Below are 14,912 nucleotides of genomic sequence, written 5' to 3'. Positions count from 1 at the left end.
AAATGATTACACACATGTTATCAACATTAATTTTAATTGAATTAACTCCAGCTCTAATTAAGTTTACTGTATCTTGTGTCTTTTTCTCCTCACTTACATGACCTTTTTTCAATGCTGTAATTCATTATAGAGATAAATTCACACATGATGTTTGGACACACTAAGCTCCATCCTCTCTAGTTCAGTTTCCCAGTGGCTCCTCCACCCCAGAATCTGTGGCCCAAACCAAGCCCAGATCCGCTGACTCCAGCAGCGGAAGAGAGAGGGACTCACCATCATAGCAGAAGAAAGGGAATCTTTTATCGCACTTCACATCACCCCATCTTCCTGCATGTTTTTTCCACATTACAGCACAGCTCTGATTCCCTCCTTTATTGTTGGATTGTCCTGTGTTCCAGTAGCGGAATGAGGAGTTGCTCTGATCTGACCACTTCCAGGGGTATCTGAACAGGCCGATCCACACCCTGCTATTGTCCTGCTGTTTCAGCTCACCGATCCGATCGTTTATCATCTTCTTTATCTCGTCATTTTCAGCCTGGTTCCTCACACTGACCAGGTCTGTGTGATTCTCTCTGCAGTAACTCTGAGCTTCTCTCCAAGTCACCTTTGCGATCACAAAGTGTCTCAGGGTGGCGTTTCTCTCTGAAAAGACACAACAGCTTTTAGTAGTATGTTTGTATGTCACAAACGAACAAACTAGTATTTGTGTGTTTTGGTGCATTTCTAAAATATGTTCTCACACATTTCTTTAAAAATAATACACTGCTAGGATTGGGTCACGACACATCACATACACACACACACACACAGGCGCGCACACACACACTTTTTATTTGATTTGGAATTTGATGCTAATGTCATCACACATCAATGGTAAGTTGTGTTTGAGTAATCTGGATGGGGAGATAGGTAAGGTGAGTCAGCATGCTGTTTGTTTTCATGGGGATGCTGGTAGCTTATATGAACAGTGACCGTAGTGCTGGGTCGCTTTGTTATATTGTTGTGTCGCTGGGACTCCCAAGATGGCGTTTTGCAGACACCTCTTCACTCATCAGGTCTCTGGAGCTGGGCGTTGGCCTTTCGCGATGGTGCCATAATTTTTAATTAAAGCTAAACTAAACTGTCAAACCCACCACTGTGGCCCCGGTGGCTGTGGAGCCCACCGATCAGCAGGCCCACGAGGGGATCCCCAGAGTGGGAGAGTCTGTAAATTCCCCTCGGTGCCTTCCATCGGGAGGTCTGCCTCCTACCACTTTTGGGTTTATTTAGACAACACATAGTTATGCTCAGCTAACTATTCCCCTTAGAGTCATCTCTCACGTGTGTAATGAAATAAAAACAGGCCACAGTTCTCACCGTCATAGCAGATGAAGGAGCCTGTCGAGTTACAAGGAGAGTCATTCCATTTCCCATCCGTTCTGACTTCTACACAGTCCTCTATGCCTTTATAATCATCTGGCTGCCCATTCTCCCAGTTCCTAAACTCAGCCTCCCCCTCACTGTAGAAACCTCTGTCTGCCAGAGACCACCGCCAGCTGCCTGACTCTGCCCTCTGCAGGCCAATCCAGGCCCTTCCATCATATCCACAGCCTACAGCTTCCATCAGAGCCTTCACTTCCTCTGTGCTGTCTATGGTGGCCAGGTCAGTGTAGCTCTGTCTGCAGTAACTCTGTGCTTCAGCCCAGGTCATCATTACGTTCACAAAGTGATACTGACGAGAGAGGCAGGAACAGAGTGTGCAGAGTCCTGTGAAACACACACATACACACACATAAATGTTTATGTTGAGACAGCAGTGTGGTGTAGCTGTAAGGATCAGCAGTATCATGTAGTGGTAAGGAGCAGCAGTGTAGTGATAGCGGTAAGGATCAGCAGTATCATGTAGTGGTAAGGAGCAGCAGTGTGGTGTAGTGGTAAGGAGCAGCAATGTGGTATAGTGGTAAGGAGCAGCAGTGTGGTGTAGCGGTAAGGAGCAGGGCAGCAGTGTGGTGTAGCGGTAAGGAGCAGGGCAGCAGTGTGGTGTAGCAGTAAGGAGCAGCAGTGTGGTGTAGCGGTAAGGAGCAGGGCAGCAGTGTGGTGTAGCAGTAAGGAGCAGCAGTGTGGTGTAGCGGTAAGGAGCAGGGCAGCAGTGTGGTGTAGCGGTAAGGAGCAGCAGTGTGGTGTAGTGGTAAGGAGCAGCAATGTGGTATAGTGGTAAGGAGCAGCAGTGTGGTGTAGCGGTAAGGAGCAGGGCAGCAGTGTGGTGTAGCGGTAAGGAGCAGGGCAGCAGTGTGGTGTAGCAGTAAGGAGCAGCAGTGTGGTGTAGCGGTAAGGAGCAGGGCAGCAGTGTGGTGTAGCAGTAAGGAGCAGCAGTGTGGTGTAGCGGTAAGGAGCAGGGCAGCAGTGTGGTGTAGCGGTAAGGAGCAGCAGTGTGGTGTAGCGGTAAGGAGCAGTAGTGTTTCCCTTAGTAGCTCACAGTAGTACTAGCTACTTATGATACCCAGCTAGGGAACAATATCTATTTAATATTCCGTGAAATCCTGCTTAGATGATTAACGTTAGCTTTCTAGCTAATTTGCACACTAGTTTGCAAGTTGACTAGTTGCCACGCGTCATATAATACACAAGAAAGTGTGCATTATTTCGGTTATTGCGCAACGTCACAGAGTGCCAATTATTGCAGTAACACACATCCTGGAGTGTGGCATTGCTTAAGTCTCATGTTTGTACTGTTTGTAATGTCAGCCTGTTAAGCTGTTTATGTTAGTCTTGCTTGCCATGTTAGCTCACGTAATGTGGTAGGGTGCTAGGTTATCATGCTAGCCAGATCTTCACATTGCTTACACAGCTATCTAAGCCTGGCTAAGCATTGCTGGCTAGGAGCATACAAGGAGTACATGGCGGAACTAGACTCACTCAGCCTGCCGAGCTGCCAACTTCCCTATGATGTCACTGTACAGTCAGCAGAACACAGAGGAAGCACTGACCTGGGATCAGCAGAAGGAGAAGCACACTCTGCCTCATGACTGAAGATAACCAGCCTGCCGACACGCAAAGAGAAGGTGATTTAATACAGCCATTACTGTAATGTACACTCGCAGTCTAATGTGATACAATTACCACCCTGTAACATTCACACACAAACACACTTATGTATGTTCAAAGTATTCTGGAAAAATAGTATCAAAATGATTGTACTTCAACAATTGTACAACTGAAAACCGAAAATCCAAATGAAAATCATGATGATTCTGATGCGGGAGCACACAAACGTCTAAACGTCTCCTCAAAGAATCTCCTGAGGATTCATCTCCTGTGAAAACCATGGCAACAATCCCTCAAGATCATATTTTTTACATGGAAAAACGATTCCTTAAACAGATTAAATATCAGTTGATGAAGCTCAAGGTAACGCATGGCATAAAGACTCACCCTCTCTGATACAGACTCACCCTCTCTGATACAGACTCACCGTGTCTGATACAGACTCACCCTCTCTGATACAGACTCACCCTCTCTGATACAGACTCACCCTCTCTGATACAGATTCACCCTCTCTGATACAGACTCACCCTCTCTGATACAGACTCACTGTGTCTGATACAGACTCACCGTGTCTGATACAGACTCACCCTCTCTGATACAGACTCACCCTCTCTGATACAGACTCACCCTCTCTGATACAGATTCACCCTCTCTGATACAGACTCACCCTCTCTGATACAGACTCACCCTCTCTGATACAGATTCACCCTCTCTGATACAGACTCACCCTCTCTGATACAGACTCACTGTGTCTGATACAGACTCACCGTGTCTGATACAGACTCACCCTCTCTGATACAGACTCACCCTCTCTGATACAGACTCACCCTCTCTGATACAGACTCACTGTGTCTGATACAGACTCACCGTGTCTGATACAGACTCACCCTCTCTGATACAGACTCACCCTCTCTGATACAGACTCACCGTGTCTGATACAGACTCACCCTCTCTGATACAGACTCACCCTCTCTGATACAGACTCACCGTGTCTGATACAGACTCACCCTCTCTGATACAGACTCACCCTCTCTGATACAGACTCACCCTCTCTGATAAAGACTCACCCTCTCTGATAAAGACTCACCCTCTCTGATACAGACTCACCCTCTCTGATACAGATTCACCCTCTCTGATACAGACTCACCCTCTCTGATACAGATTCACCCTCTCTGATACAGACTCACCCTCTCTGATACAGACTCACCCTCTCTGATACAGACTCACCGTGTCTTGCTCTGTTAAATAATACATTACACTGCATTATATTCATTTAGCAGACAGTCTTATCCAGAGCGACTTCCAGCGCTAGAGAACAGAAGTGTATCCATTTAAGCTGAATGAGCAACATTGTCAGATCAGGCTAACAACACTCCCAGACCAGTGAGTGTGAGCACAACATTATTCAAGAGCTACCACAAGTCATACATCAGTCACTACACAGAATATAGCTACATGCTTAAGGTTATCATGGATCTGCTGAACCAGCCGCATTAAAAACTGTAGCAAAGCAGTGGTAAAGAGAAGTTGATGGTACTTTATTTATATCACTATTTATCACTATTTATAAAGTGAAGGACAGACATCTGAAAGTCTTACCTGGTTAATAGCTTCTGTGTCTGTGTCTCTCTCTGGCTCTGTAGGTCTGTGTCTCTCTCTGGCTCTGTAGGTCTGTGTCTCTCTCTGGCTCTGTAGGTCTGTGTCTCTCTCTCGCTCTGTAGGTCTGTGTCTTTCTCTGGCTCTGTAGGTCTGTGTCTCTCTCTCGCTCTGTAGGTCTGTGTCTTTCTCTGACTCTGTCTCTCTATGTATCAGGCTCATTTATGTAAAATTATGTGACTCAATGTTTTATGGTTCTATTACTTTGTCCACATGCAAAATATGGCCCAAAGTTAACGATTGTAAAACATACACAGAGGAGTGGTTGTTTCTGAGACCCTTTTTTATCCTGAGTGAGATTCACTTTGCTTAGAAAACTGCTGTTTTTTTTTTAAATTTTATTTCATTTTTATTCCTCTGGCATACCTGGTGTTTTGCCACATTGTGCTCCTGTGTAACTGGTGTCCTGCCACATTGTGCTCCTGTGTAACTGGTGTCCTGCCACATTGTGCTCCTGTGTAACTGGTGTCCTGCCACATTGTGCTCCTGTACAGGAGATGAATCCTCAGGAGATTCTTTGAGGAGACGTTTAGACGTTTGTGTGCTCCCACGTCAGAATCATCATGATTTTCATTTGGATTTTCGGTTTTCAGTTGTACAATTGTTGAAGTACAATCATTTTGATACTATTTTTCCAGAATACTTTGAACATACATAAGTGTGTTTGTGTGTGAATGTTACAGGGTGGTAATTGTATCACATTAGACTGCGAGTGTACATTACAGTAATGGCTGTATTAAATCACCTTCTCTTTGCGTGTCGGCAGGCTGGTTATCTTCAGTCATGAGGCAGAGTGTGCTTCTCCTTCTGCTGATCCCAGGTCAGTGCTTCCTCTGTGTTCTGCTGACTGTACAGTGACATCATAGTGACATACAGTGGTGCTACTCACATGAAACTCTCCTTCACCTGGTGGTGGTTGGTGGTTAGGGGTTAGGGTTAGGGTTAGGTCTGTATGTGGTAGGTGGTTAGGGGTTAGGGTTAGGGTTAGGTCTGTGTGTGGTAGGTGGGGTAAAGACCGCAGACAACCCTGCACTGTCTCAGGTCTCCTGCATCTCCTCTCCCCCAAGGTAACCCCCAAATCATTCAGCACCCCTTCCTCTGAGCGACTGTGAGGCTGATTCAGGACTTCCTGGAATGTCCGGTGCGTATCAGTATGTGACAGTTGAATAGGGGGAGTGAGGTTTCAGTAGGAGATGTCTGTGGTTTGTGGCGTATCAGTATGTGACAGTTGAATAGGGGGAGTGAGGTTTCAGGAGATGTCTGTGGTTTGTGTCACATGTCAGTATTTTCCATAAAAGGATGAGGAAGAGAGATCTGAGCAGAGAGGAGGATGAGGCTGAGAGAAAAAGGTGAAGGTTAGAGCAGTCAGGTCAGACGGAGATCTGAGTACAATGTCTCCATTGATTTCTCTGCTTCTCTCACTCAGATGCAAAACTGAGCTCATTCTGTTTGTTTTTCCTTCCTCTGTGTGCTGCTATGCAGACCTCAGCATTTCCAAACAGCACTGCTGTACTGTACCTGTGTTAATGAGGAACATGTAAAACACCGTGTCTCATGCAGGGCCTGTTTGAATGGTAAACAGAGAGAGAGAGAGGGGGAGAGAGAGAGAGGGAGGGAGAGAGAGACACACTACACTCCACTCCACTACATAGCCCTGAAAAGCCAAGAGCTGAATATAGGAAGGAGCCCACTGAGCCAATTTGTCCTGAGACTCAGTGATTTAACACCAGCGCACATCACAGAGGCTCAGGACAATGACACAATAGCCAGAAGCATTAGACCCAACAAAATTACAGCCACTGAGAGGGAAAATTACATCAACCATTGGAAAGAAGTGACTAAAACACAACACAAATTACAATGCTATTCGGCCCTAAAACGTGAATATACAACAGCTACTTACCTGAGTACAGTAAAAGACGTGAAACTCAGGAAAACCTTGACAATGTACAGACTCAGTGAGCACAGCCTCGCCATTGAAAAAGGCAGACACAGGCAGACCTGGCTGCCCAGAGAGGAGAGGCTGTGATTGCACTGCAGTGTGGGGGCTGTAGAGACAGAGCTGCACTTCTTAACCGAATGCACTAAATACACTGAAATTAGAGAATCTTCATTTAATAAATTCTACTCAATCCTCCCTGAGTTTCGAAACTACACAAATGAGGAAAAATTACCACACATTCTGGGAGAGAACAAGGATTTGGCCACTCTGGCAGCAAAATTTGTGGCAGCTTGTCATAACCTGAGAGACAGCCAGTGAGGCCACCCATAAGAAAACACCAGCTCCATTTCTGTCTGAGATTATTATTGGAAGGGTCCTGTTTTGTGTTCAACATAATTGTCCCTTTTTCTCTTTTCTTCTTTTTTATGTGTGTGTATATACATGGCTTTGGCAATAATGTTGTTGTAACGTTCATGCCAATAAAGCTTTCTTGAATTGAATTGAAAAAATTGAGAGAGAGGGAGAGAGAGAGAGGGAGAAGGAGAGAGAGAGGGAGGGAGAGAGAGACAGAGAGAGAGAGAGAGAGAGGGAGGGAGAGAGAGAGAGAGAGAGAGGGAGGGAGAGAGAGAGAGAAGGTGAGAGAGAGAGGGAGAGAGAGAGAGAGAGAGAGAGACAGGGTCAGACCAAGCTAGCTGTAGCATTGTGTGTGAGTACAACACCATTCATGCACTACCACAAGTTAACCTGTGCTACCCTGAAACTAGACAGCCTAAAAAACTAAGGGGGGTCCAGTATATATACCACCATATGTCACTAGATCACTGGATCCATAACACATTCTGATACAAGTAAATAAATGCCAAGTAATGCAAGTAGCAGGTGGTTGAGGGTGGGGATTGAGGTGGAACCGAGATGCAGTCTGGAGAGATGGGTCTTCAGTCTGTGTTGGAAGATCGCTGGTGATTCTGCTGTCCTGACCCTAACAGACCCCACACATACACAAATGTGTAATGTGAGACTCTAATGCTCTGAGTCACTGTTACTCCTGAGACTCTAATGCTCTGAGTCACTGTTACTCCTGAGACTCTAATGCTCTGACTCACTGTTACTCCTGAGACTCTAATGCTCTGAGTCACTGTTACTGCAGAGACTCTAATGCTCTGACTCACTGTTACTGCAGAGACTCTGTGATGCATATAACTCAGTGCATGGGCTATACATCACCAGCAACACTGTGTTCATTGTCTGTAATACTTGCAGGCAATTTTGGGATTATAACGTTTTTTAATTGTAGATATTTGGGTTCATGGCCAGTAATAATTCTTGACATGTGGGGATATAACTTGTAATACCTGTGGATATTTGTGTTTGTAACATGTAATAACTGAAAACATGGGTCTGTCCATTCTGATTTTTCCTCAGTGCACAGAAAACCAATAACTCATAAATTGAGAGACACACACTCTGACTGTTGTTATTAATGTTAACTTTTATTGATTTAACCTTTATTTCAGGCCAATTAGATTCTCACACACATTACCCACTTTACTGAGACAGGAAAAAATCAGATCACCAGTAATAAACAAGGTTTCATAAGGATACTAAGGTGCTGTGTAAACTGATGACAAAATATGTCAGTAAAATGGAAAGACAGCCTGTCAGAACTATGCTGAATGTGCAGCAATAGCACACCAATGCTATGATTATTACCAGATGGAATAACAACAGCAAGGACCTTAAATGAATGAACTATAGATTGGTAGATAAGTGACATTTTGATGCGTCAAATGTAATGCAAACATACTGTCTATTAAAGTCAATCAAATGATAAATATTTTGGTAAGTGATAATCATATGTTTTAAAATGAGAGGACAGATAGATAATTGGAGAAGGATGAGAATTAATCTGCAGGATAAAATACAACCATGTTACTGTTAGTGCCTTCACTCATGTCAGATAATTAGTATGAAATGATAAAGAGCAAATATTGTTATGGAGATGAGTGCAGAAATATCTCATGGCCAGAGCTCCATCTTCTTCCAGTCTTCCTCAATCACCCTCTCTTCCATACTCCTCTTCCAGGAAAATCTCTCCATCTGGCTGCTCTCTCCACCACAGTTTAGAGTCTTCAGGCAAACCCTGTGTCTTCAGCTTCCTCTCAATCTGAGAAATACAAACAACAACCTCTGCTTCTGAGAACTGCACTCATGTTGCTAATAAAGGATTCGTTCAAAATGGTCTCTTTAAAGTAGCTTTGCAGACCATCTTATCATGTGTTAGAATTCAGCCATGTGAATAGCTGATCATATACAGGGGAGGTGGTCTGCCATTGGCTGGAGCTGATTAACTCTTTCCTGGATGAGACAGGATGAGAAGGGGAGGATTGAGTGTGTTTATCTGTGGAGCAAGAGCAAGTCTCCCAACAGCATGATGCAGAGGGCTTGTAGCTCCATGCGTGCAGGCGCAGGGGGCAGCAGGAAGAGGCCGCTTCCCTTGGCAGCATCCTCACTGCTGTCCTCCACGTCACGGCCTCCACACCCCACTGACCTGACGCGCTACGCGCTAACAGGACTGCACAGCTGAGCGCAAATGGAAGCAAAGCTGCCTGCAGAAATGACTGAGCATCATCAGCACCCTCTCTGCTGTCTCCTCAGCCAAAGCTTCTGACCTTAAAGCCGAAAATCAGAATTTAACTCGCAGAAGCTTTTCTTTACCCTCTCCTCCCTCCTGAACCCCCTCTTCCATTCTCACCTCCTCCCTCCTGTAATATCTCTTCTACTCTCACCTCCTCCCTCCTGAACCCCCTCTTCCACTCTCACCTCCTCTCTCCTGATCCCCTTCTTCCACTCTCACCTCCTCTCTCCTGAACCCCTTCTTCCATCCTCACCTCCTCCCTCCTGAACCCCCTCTTCCACTCTCACCTCCTCTCTCCTGATCCCCTTCTTCCACTCTCACCTCTTCTCTCCTGAACCCCCTCTTCCATTCTCACCTCCTCCCTCCTGAACCCCCTCTTCCATTCTCACCTCGTCTCTCCTGAACCCCCTCCCTCCACCCTCAGCACCTCCTACTCTCAGTGCTAAGCATGTTGCATCCTACATCGAGACCAAAGTGATGTCCACTGGGGTAAAAGCTTGTTTGTAAGGTACAAGGATCAGAGGCACAGGCCTCCTGACAGTATAGAGTATTCTGTGGAAAAGCTTAGGTGTGTAAAGGTTGTGGTGATAGAGGCTTGGTGGCTGGAAACGGTGATAGTGGCGTTTGGTTGTACAGCTTATGGCAGCACATACTGTGGCACTGTCTCCCACAGTGGAGCTGTGTTACAACACGACCAATTCAGTACGTGTACAGCTGCACGTCGAACCCAGCTGAAAACACTTCATGCAAGTTGCTCTGATACCAATGAATACATGTTAATGTAAATGTTCTACTGTGTATCATTAGTGTATCATTAAAACGAAGCAAAATAGTTTGAACTGCAGACTTTAAATGCACTTGTCAGATAACTAGATAACATGTATGTGGATAAGACATTATTGGACCATCACAGGGAGCCATAATGAATATTTAGCTAAAACAGTACCTCCCTTTTAAGTAATTTACTTAACATTTGCATCCCGTACATACAGTACACCCCCCCTCAATTTCTCTCTCCCTCTCTTTCCCCCCCTCTCCCCCTCTCTCTCTCCACACCCCCTTACCTGCTGTAAGATGGCTTCACTCACTGCAGGGTCTCTCATGTTCAGAGCTGCTGTTGTGGTCAGCTTCAATCGCACAACCAGCCTCCTCCTCACTACTGCTGAGTCACACACACTTTCAGCTAGCAGTAAAACAGACACGCAGACAGACAGGCAGACAGTCAATGGGATCCAACAAAACATACTTAAAGTATTATAAAAACAGCAATTACTGTTTATAAATGATGCAACCAGAGACCTTATAATCTGAACTCTGCGTTTGTGTATCAGGGTGGGGCTGCATTTTGTATTGGTATTACTGATTCATAGGCTATAAATAGATTTGCATCAGTGTAGAGATGTCTGTTGCTATGGAATTACTGTTTATAAAGTATATATAGTGTATAGCAGAGTGCATATACATTTGGATGCAGCGGTGGGTGGCTGACTCACCCCAGTGCTTTTTGCTGCAGATGAAGTTGAGCTCCTCAGTTTCGGGCAGGCTGACCCACTGATGCCCCCCTCCTGATTCTACTGCCCCCGTGTGCCTACACTCCCCGGTACCGTTCCCCGGAGCCCAGTTCTGGTAGCAGACGCCCTCCCCGCTGACCCAGAACCAGAAGTGCAGGACGCAGGTGTAGCGCAGGCCCAGCCACACGTAGGGTGTGGAGGCCGCCTGAGCCCTCCTCTCCACCCAGTGCTGGAGCTGCTCTGTGGACACGGAGACCAGGTCTACATAGTGCTGTCTGCAGTAGCTCAGGGCTTCATTCCAGCTCTTATTCTCAGGCACCAGGATCAGTTCATCTGCACGGACAGAAAGTCAAGTAAAGACAATTATAGTTTCAGGTTAAAATGATTACACACGTTATTGACATTAATTTTAATTGAATTAACTCCAGCTCTAATTAAGTTTACTGTATCTCGTGTGTTTTTCTCCTTGACCTTTTTTTTCAATGCTGTAATTCATTATAGAGATAAATTCACACATGATGTTTGGACACACTAAGCTCCATCCTCTCTAGTTCAGTTTCCCAGTGGCTCCTCCACCCCAGAATCTGTGGCCCAAACCAAGCCCAGATCAGCTGACTCCAGCAGCGGAAGAGAGAGGGACTCACCATCATAGCAGAAGAAAGGGAATCTTTTATCGCACTCCTGATCACCCCACTTTCCTGCATGTTTTTTCCACATTACAGCACAGCTCTGATTCCCTCCGTTATTGCTGGGTTGTCTTGTGTTCCAGTAGCGGAATGAGGAGTTGCTCTGATCTGACCACTTCCAGGGGTATCTGAACAGGCCGATCCACACCCTGCTATTGTCCTGCTGTTTCAGCTCACCGATCCGATCGTTTATCATCTTCTTTATCTCGTCATTTTCAGCCTGGTTCCTCACACTGACCAGGTCTGTGTGATTCTCTCTGCAGTAACTCTGAGCTTCTCTCCAAGTCACCTTTGCGATCACAAAGTGTCTCAGGGTGGCGTTTCTCTCTGAAAAGACACAACAGCTTTTAGTAGTATGTTTGTATGTCACAAACTAACAAACTAGTATGTGTGTGTTTTGGCATATTTCTGAAATATGTTCTTACACATTTCTTAAAAAATTCAACAATATAAAGATAATACACTATTAGAAGTGGGTCACAACAAAACACACACACACACACTACTTTTTTTGTTTATTTTGGAATTTGCTGTTGATGTCACCACACATCAACAGTAATAAGTTGGTGTCTGTTATTTTGTGCAGTCTAGATGGAAAGACCAGTAATGTTAGTCAGGATGTGTTTAGGGTAATAATGACGTTGTTTTGTTATGTTTGGTTGTTTTTATTGGTAGGCCATCTCTGTTCTCAAGGTAGAAGGGGTAGCTTTTATGTTTTTAAAGAGGTGTAAGTGGTCATACTCTCTCTTACGTGTGTAATGAAATAAAAACAGGCAACAGTTCTCACCGTCATAGCAGATGAAGGAACCTGTCGAGTTACAAGGAGAGTCATTCCATTCCCCATCCGTTCTGACTTCTACACAGTCCTCTACGCCTTTATAATCATCTGGCTGCCCATTCTCCCAGTTCCTAAACTCAGCCTCCCCCTCACTGTAGAAACCTCTGTCTGCCAGAGACCACCGCCAGCTGTCTGACTCTGCCCTCTGCAGGCCAATCCAGGCCCTTCCATCATATCCACAGCCTAAAGCTTCCATCAAAGCCTTCACTTCCTCTGTGCTTTCTATGGTGGGCAGGTCAGTGTAGTTCTGTCTGCAGTAACTCTGTGCTTCAACCCAGGTCATCGTTACGTTCACAAAGTGATACTGACGAGAGAGGCAGGAACAGAGTGTGCAGAGTCCTGTGAAACACACACGCACACACATACACACCAAAAGACGTGCATTCGCACATTAGTAAAAGGAACTCAGGTTTTACATTTACGTAGAGTTGATTAGAGCAGGTTTGTGTTTTGGCCTGTGATTGTTGTATATACACCTATCCACACACATTTTCCTATGGAATTGAATTGTAATCATTCTATATATTTTCCTGTGTATATATATGGAATACAGGAATAGAAATAGGAGTGTACCTTGCTGCATAGAATATGATTGGCATTTTCATTTAATTACATTAATCATGTCTGAATGAAGACGGTTAACACAGAAAAGCAGTGAGGTTTCAGACCTGGTCATGGTTCATGGACACCAGTCGTTGCTGATAATGGACTTCTCACCTCAGTTGTCTCTCTATACTTTTGCATCTTAATATATCTATTCAATTTATAACAATATTTTGAATTGATGAAGAGCAGTACTGATCTCAAAGCAGACGCACTGCCCTGGGTCAGGTCATGGTTATGTGACATATTTCTAAGGCACTTTATTGGCTTGACTCACACAGGGTGGGCATGGCCAAAGCATATACATAACAATATACAAAAACATAACAATAACAATCACAGCAGGATGACAGAAACAGTAACAACAAAAACTATTAATTTTATTAACCACAGGAACAGCAGTACAATTATGGCAACTGTATTTATTTTATTATTTCTTAATGTATGCATGTATATGTTAATCTTTGTGTGTGTGCGCGCGTGTGTGTGTGTGTGCGTGTGTGCGTTTGTGTGTGTTTGTGTGTACATGCGTGTGCGTGTGTGTACATGTGTGCGTGTGTGTGTGTGTGTGCGTGTGTGTGTGCGTGTGTTTGTGTGTGCGTGTGTTTGTGTGTGCATGTGTGTGCGTGTGTGTGCGTGTGTGTACGTGTGTGCGTGTGTGTGTGTGCGTGTGTGCGTTTGTGTGTACGTGTGTGTGCATGTGCGTGCGTATGTGTGTGTGCATGTGTGTGTGCGTGTCTGTGTGTGTGTGTTTGTGTGTGCATGTGTGTGTGCGTGTGTTTGTGTGTACGTGTGTGCGTGTGTGTGTGTTTGTGTGTGTGCATGTGTGTGCGTGTGTGTGTGTGCGTGTGCGTGTTTGTGTGTGCTTGTGTGTGTGTGTGTGTGTGTGTGTGTGTGTGTGTGTGCATGTGTGTGCATATGTGCGTGTGTGTGTGTGTGTGTGTATGTGTGTGTGTGTGTGTCTGTATAGGCACTGACCTGGGATCAGCAGGAGGACAAACACACTCTGCTTCATAACTGCAGACACACACATATAGAGACTGTTTTAATCCAATTATCACTGTAACACACAGTTTAATGTAATACAATTACCAGCAGTGTTACACGCACACAGCCAGGCCGACTGTAATTCCTGTCATAGACTGAAGCTGTGTGTTGGGATTTGTAAAATGAAACCACATATATAATTTGTGGTTTTAATAAATTCAATAATTTCATTCCATTACGTTATGCATATTCATTCCATCACTCATACACGCTTGGCAAATGGCTCAAACAGATGCAGCCTGGGTAGAGCAGGTTTTGCCGCCGCTAATGAAGTCAAAATGCCGCAAAACTACAATAGGATCTATGTGTCATGCTGTGTATCTGTTGTAAAAAAATGACATGAAATTTAAGATGAAGCCCACATGCAGCATTCTGCTCCTGTGGAGGAAACCAGTGCCACAGCGCCACACTGTGGGTGAAATGGGTGATTGCATCATGGTGGGGACATCATTTCTAAGTGGTGCTTTTTACCATATTTACAGAAGGAAAGAATGTGAGAGGAGAAGGAGGGAAAATTACTTCAATGCAGAAACACTAATAACACTAATACAGGAACACTCCCTGATACTAAAACACATTCTCCCTAATTCTAAAACACATTCTCTCTAATACTAAAACACATTCTCTCTAATACTAAAACACATTCTCTCTAATACTAAAACACATTCTCCCTGATACTAAAACACATTCTGTCTAATTCACACTCCCTAATACTAAAACACATTCTCTCTAATACTAAAACACCTTCTCTCTGATACTAAAACACATTCTCCCTAATTCTAAAACACATTCTCTCTAATACTAAAACACATTCTCCCTGATACTAAAACACATTCTGTCTAATTCACACTCCCTAATACTAAAACACATTCTCTCTAATACTAAAACACCTTCTCTCTACTACTAAAACACATTCTCCCTAATTCTAAAACACATTCTCTCTAATACTAAAACACATTCTCTCTAAGAA

The 14,912-nt window shown here is 44.5% G+C and overlaps 1 protein-coding gene across 1 annotated transcript in view; it reads right to left on the bottom strand.

Annotated features, from left to right (window-relative positions):
- LOC118771468 (macrophage mannose receptor 1-like) overlaps positions 1-13,910 on the bottom strand; it is a 14,307-nt gene extending 397 nt beyond the window's left edge. Inside the window, exons 1-5 of the mRNA XM_036519477.1 lie at positions 13,874-13,910; positions 12,242-12,631; positions 10,751-11,101; positions 1,341-1,746; positions 274-623 (exon numbers count right to left, since the gene is read on the bottom strand). Of these exons, the coding sequence (XP_036375370.1) occupies positions 274-623; positions 1,341-1,746; positions 10,751-11,101; positions 12,242-12,631; positions 13,874-13,910 (1,534 nt within the window). The remainder of the gene's footprint in view (positions 1-273; positions 624-1,340; positions 1,747-10,750; positions 11,102-12,241; positions 12,632-13,873) is intronic.
- Between the last annotated feature and the right edge of the window lie 1,002 nt (positions 13,911-14,912).

This window comes from Megalops cyprinoides, chromosome 24 (assembly GCF_013368585.1).
Source record: "Megalops cyprinoides isolate fMegCyp1 chromosome 24, fMegCyp1.pri, whole genome shotgun sequence".
In the NCBI taxonomy this organism is placed as follows: Eukaryota; Metazoa; Chordata; class Actinopteri; order Elopiformes; family Megalopidae; genus Megalops; species Megalops cyprinoides.
The sequence above is the reverse complement of the archived record's forward strand: the minus strand, read 5'-3'. Positions and strand labels throughout refer to the sequence as shown.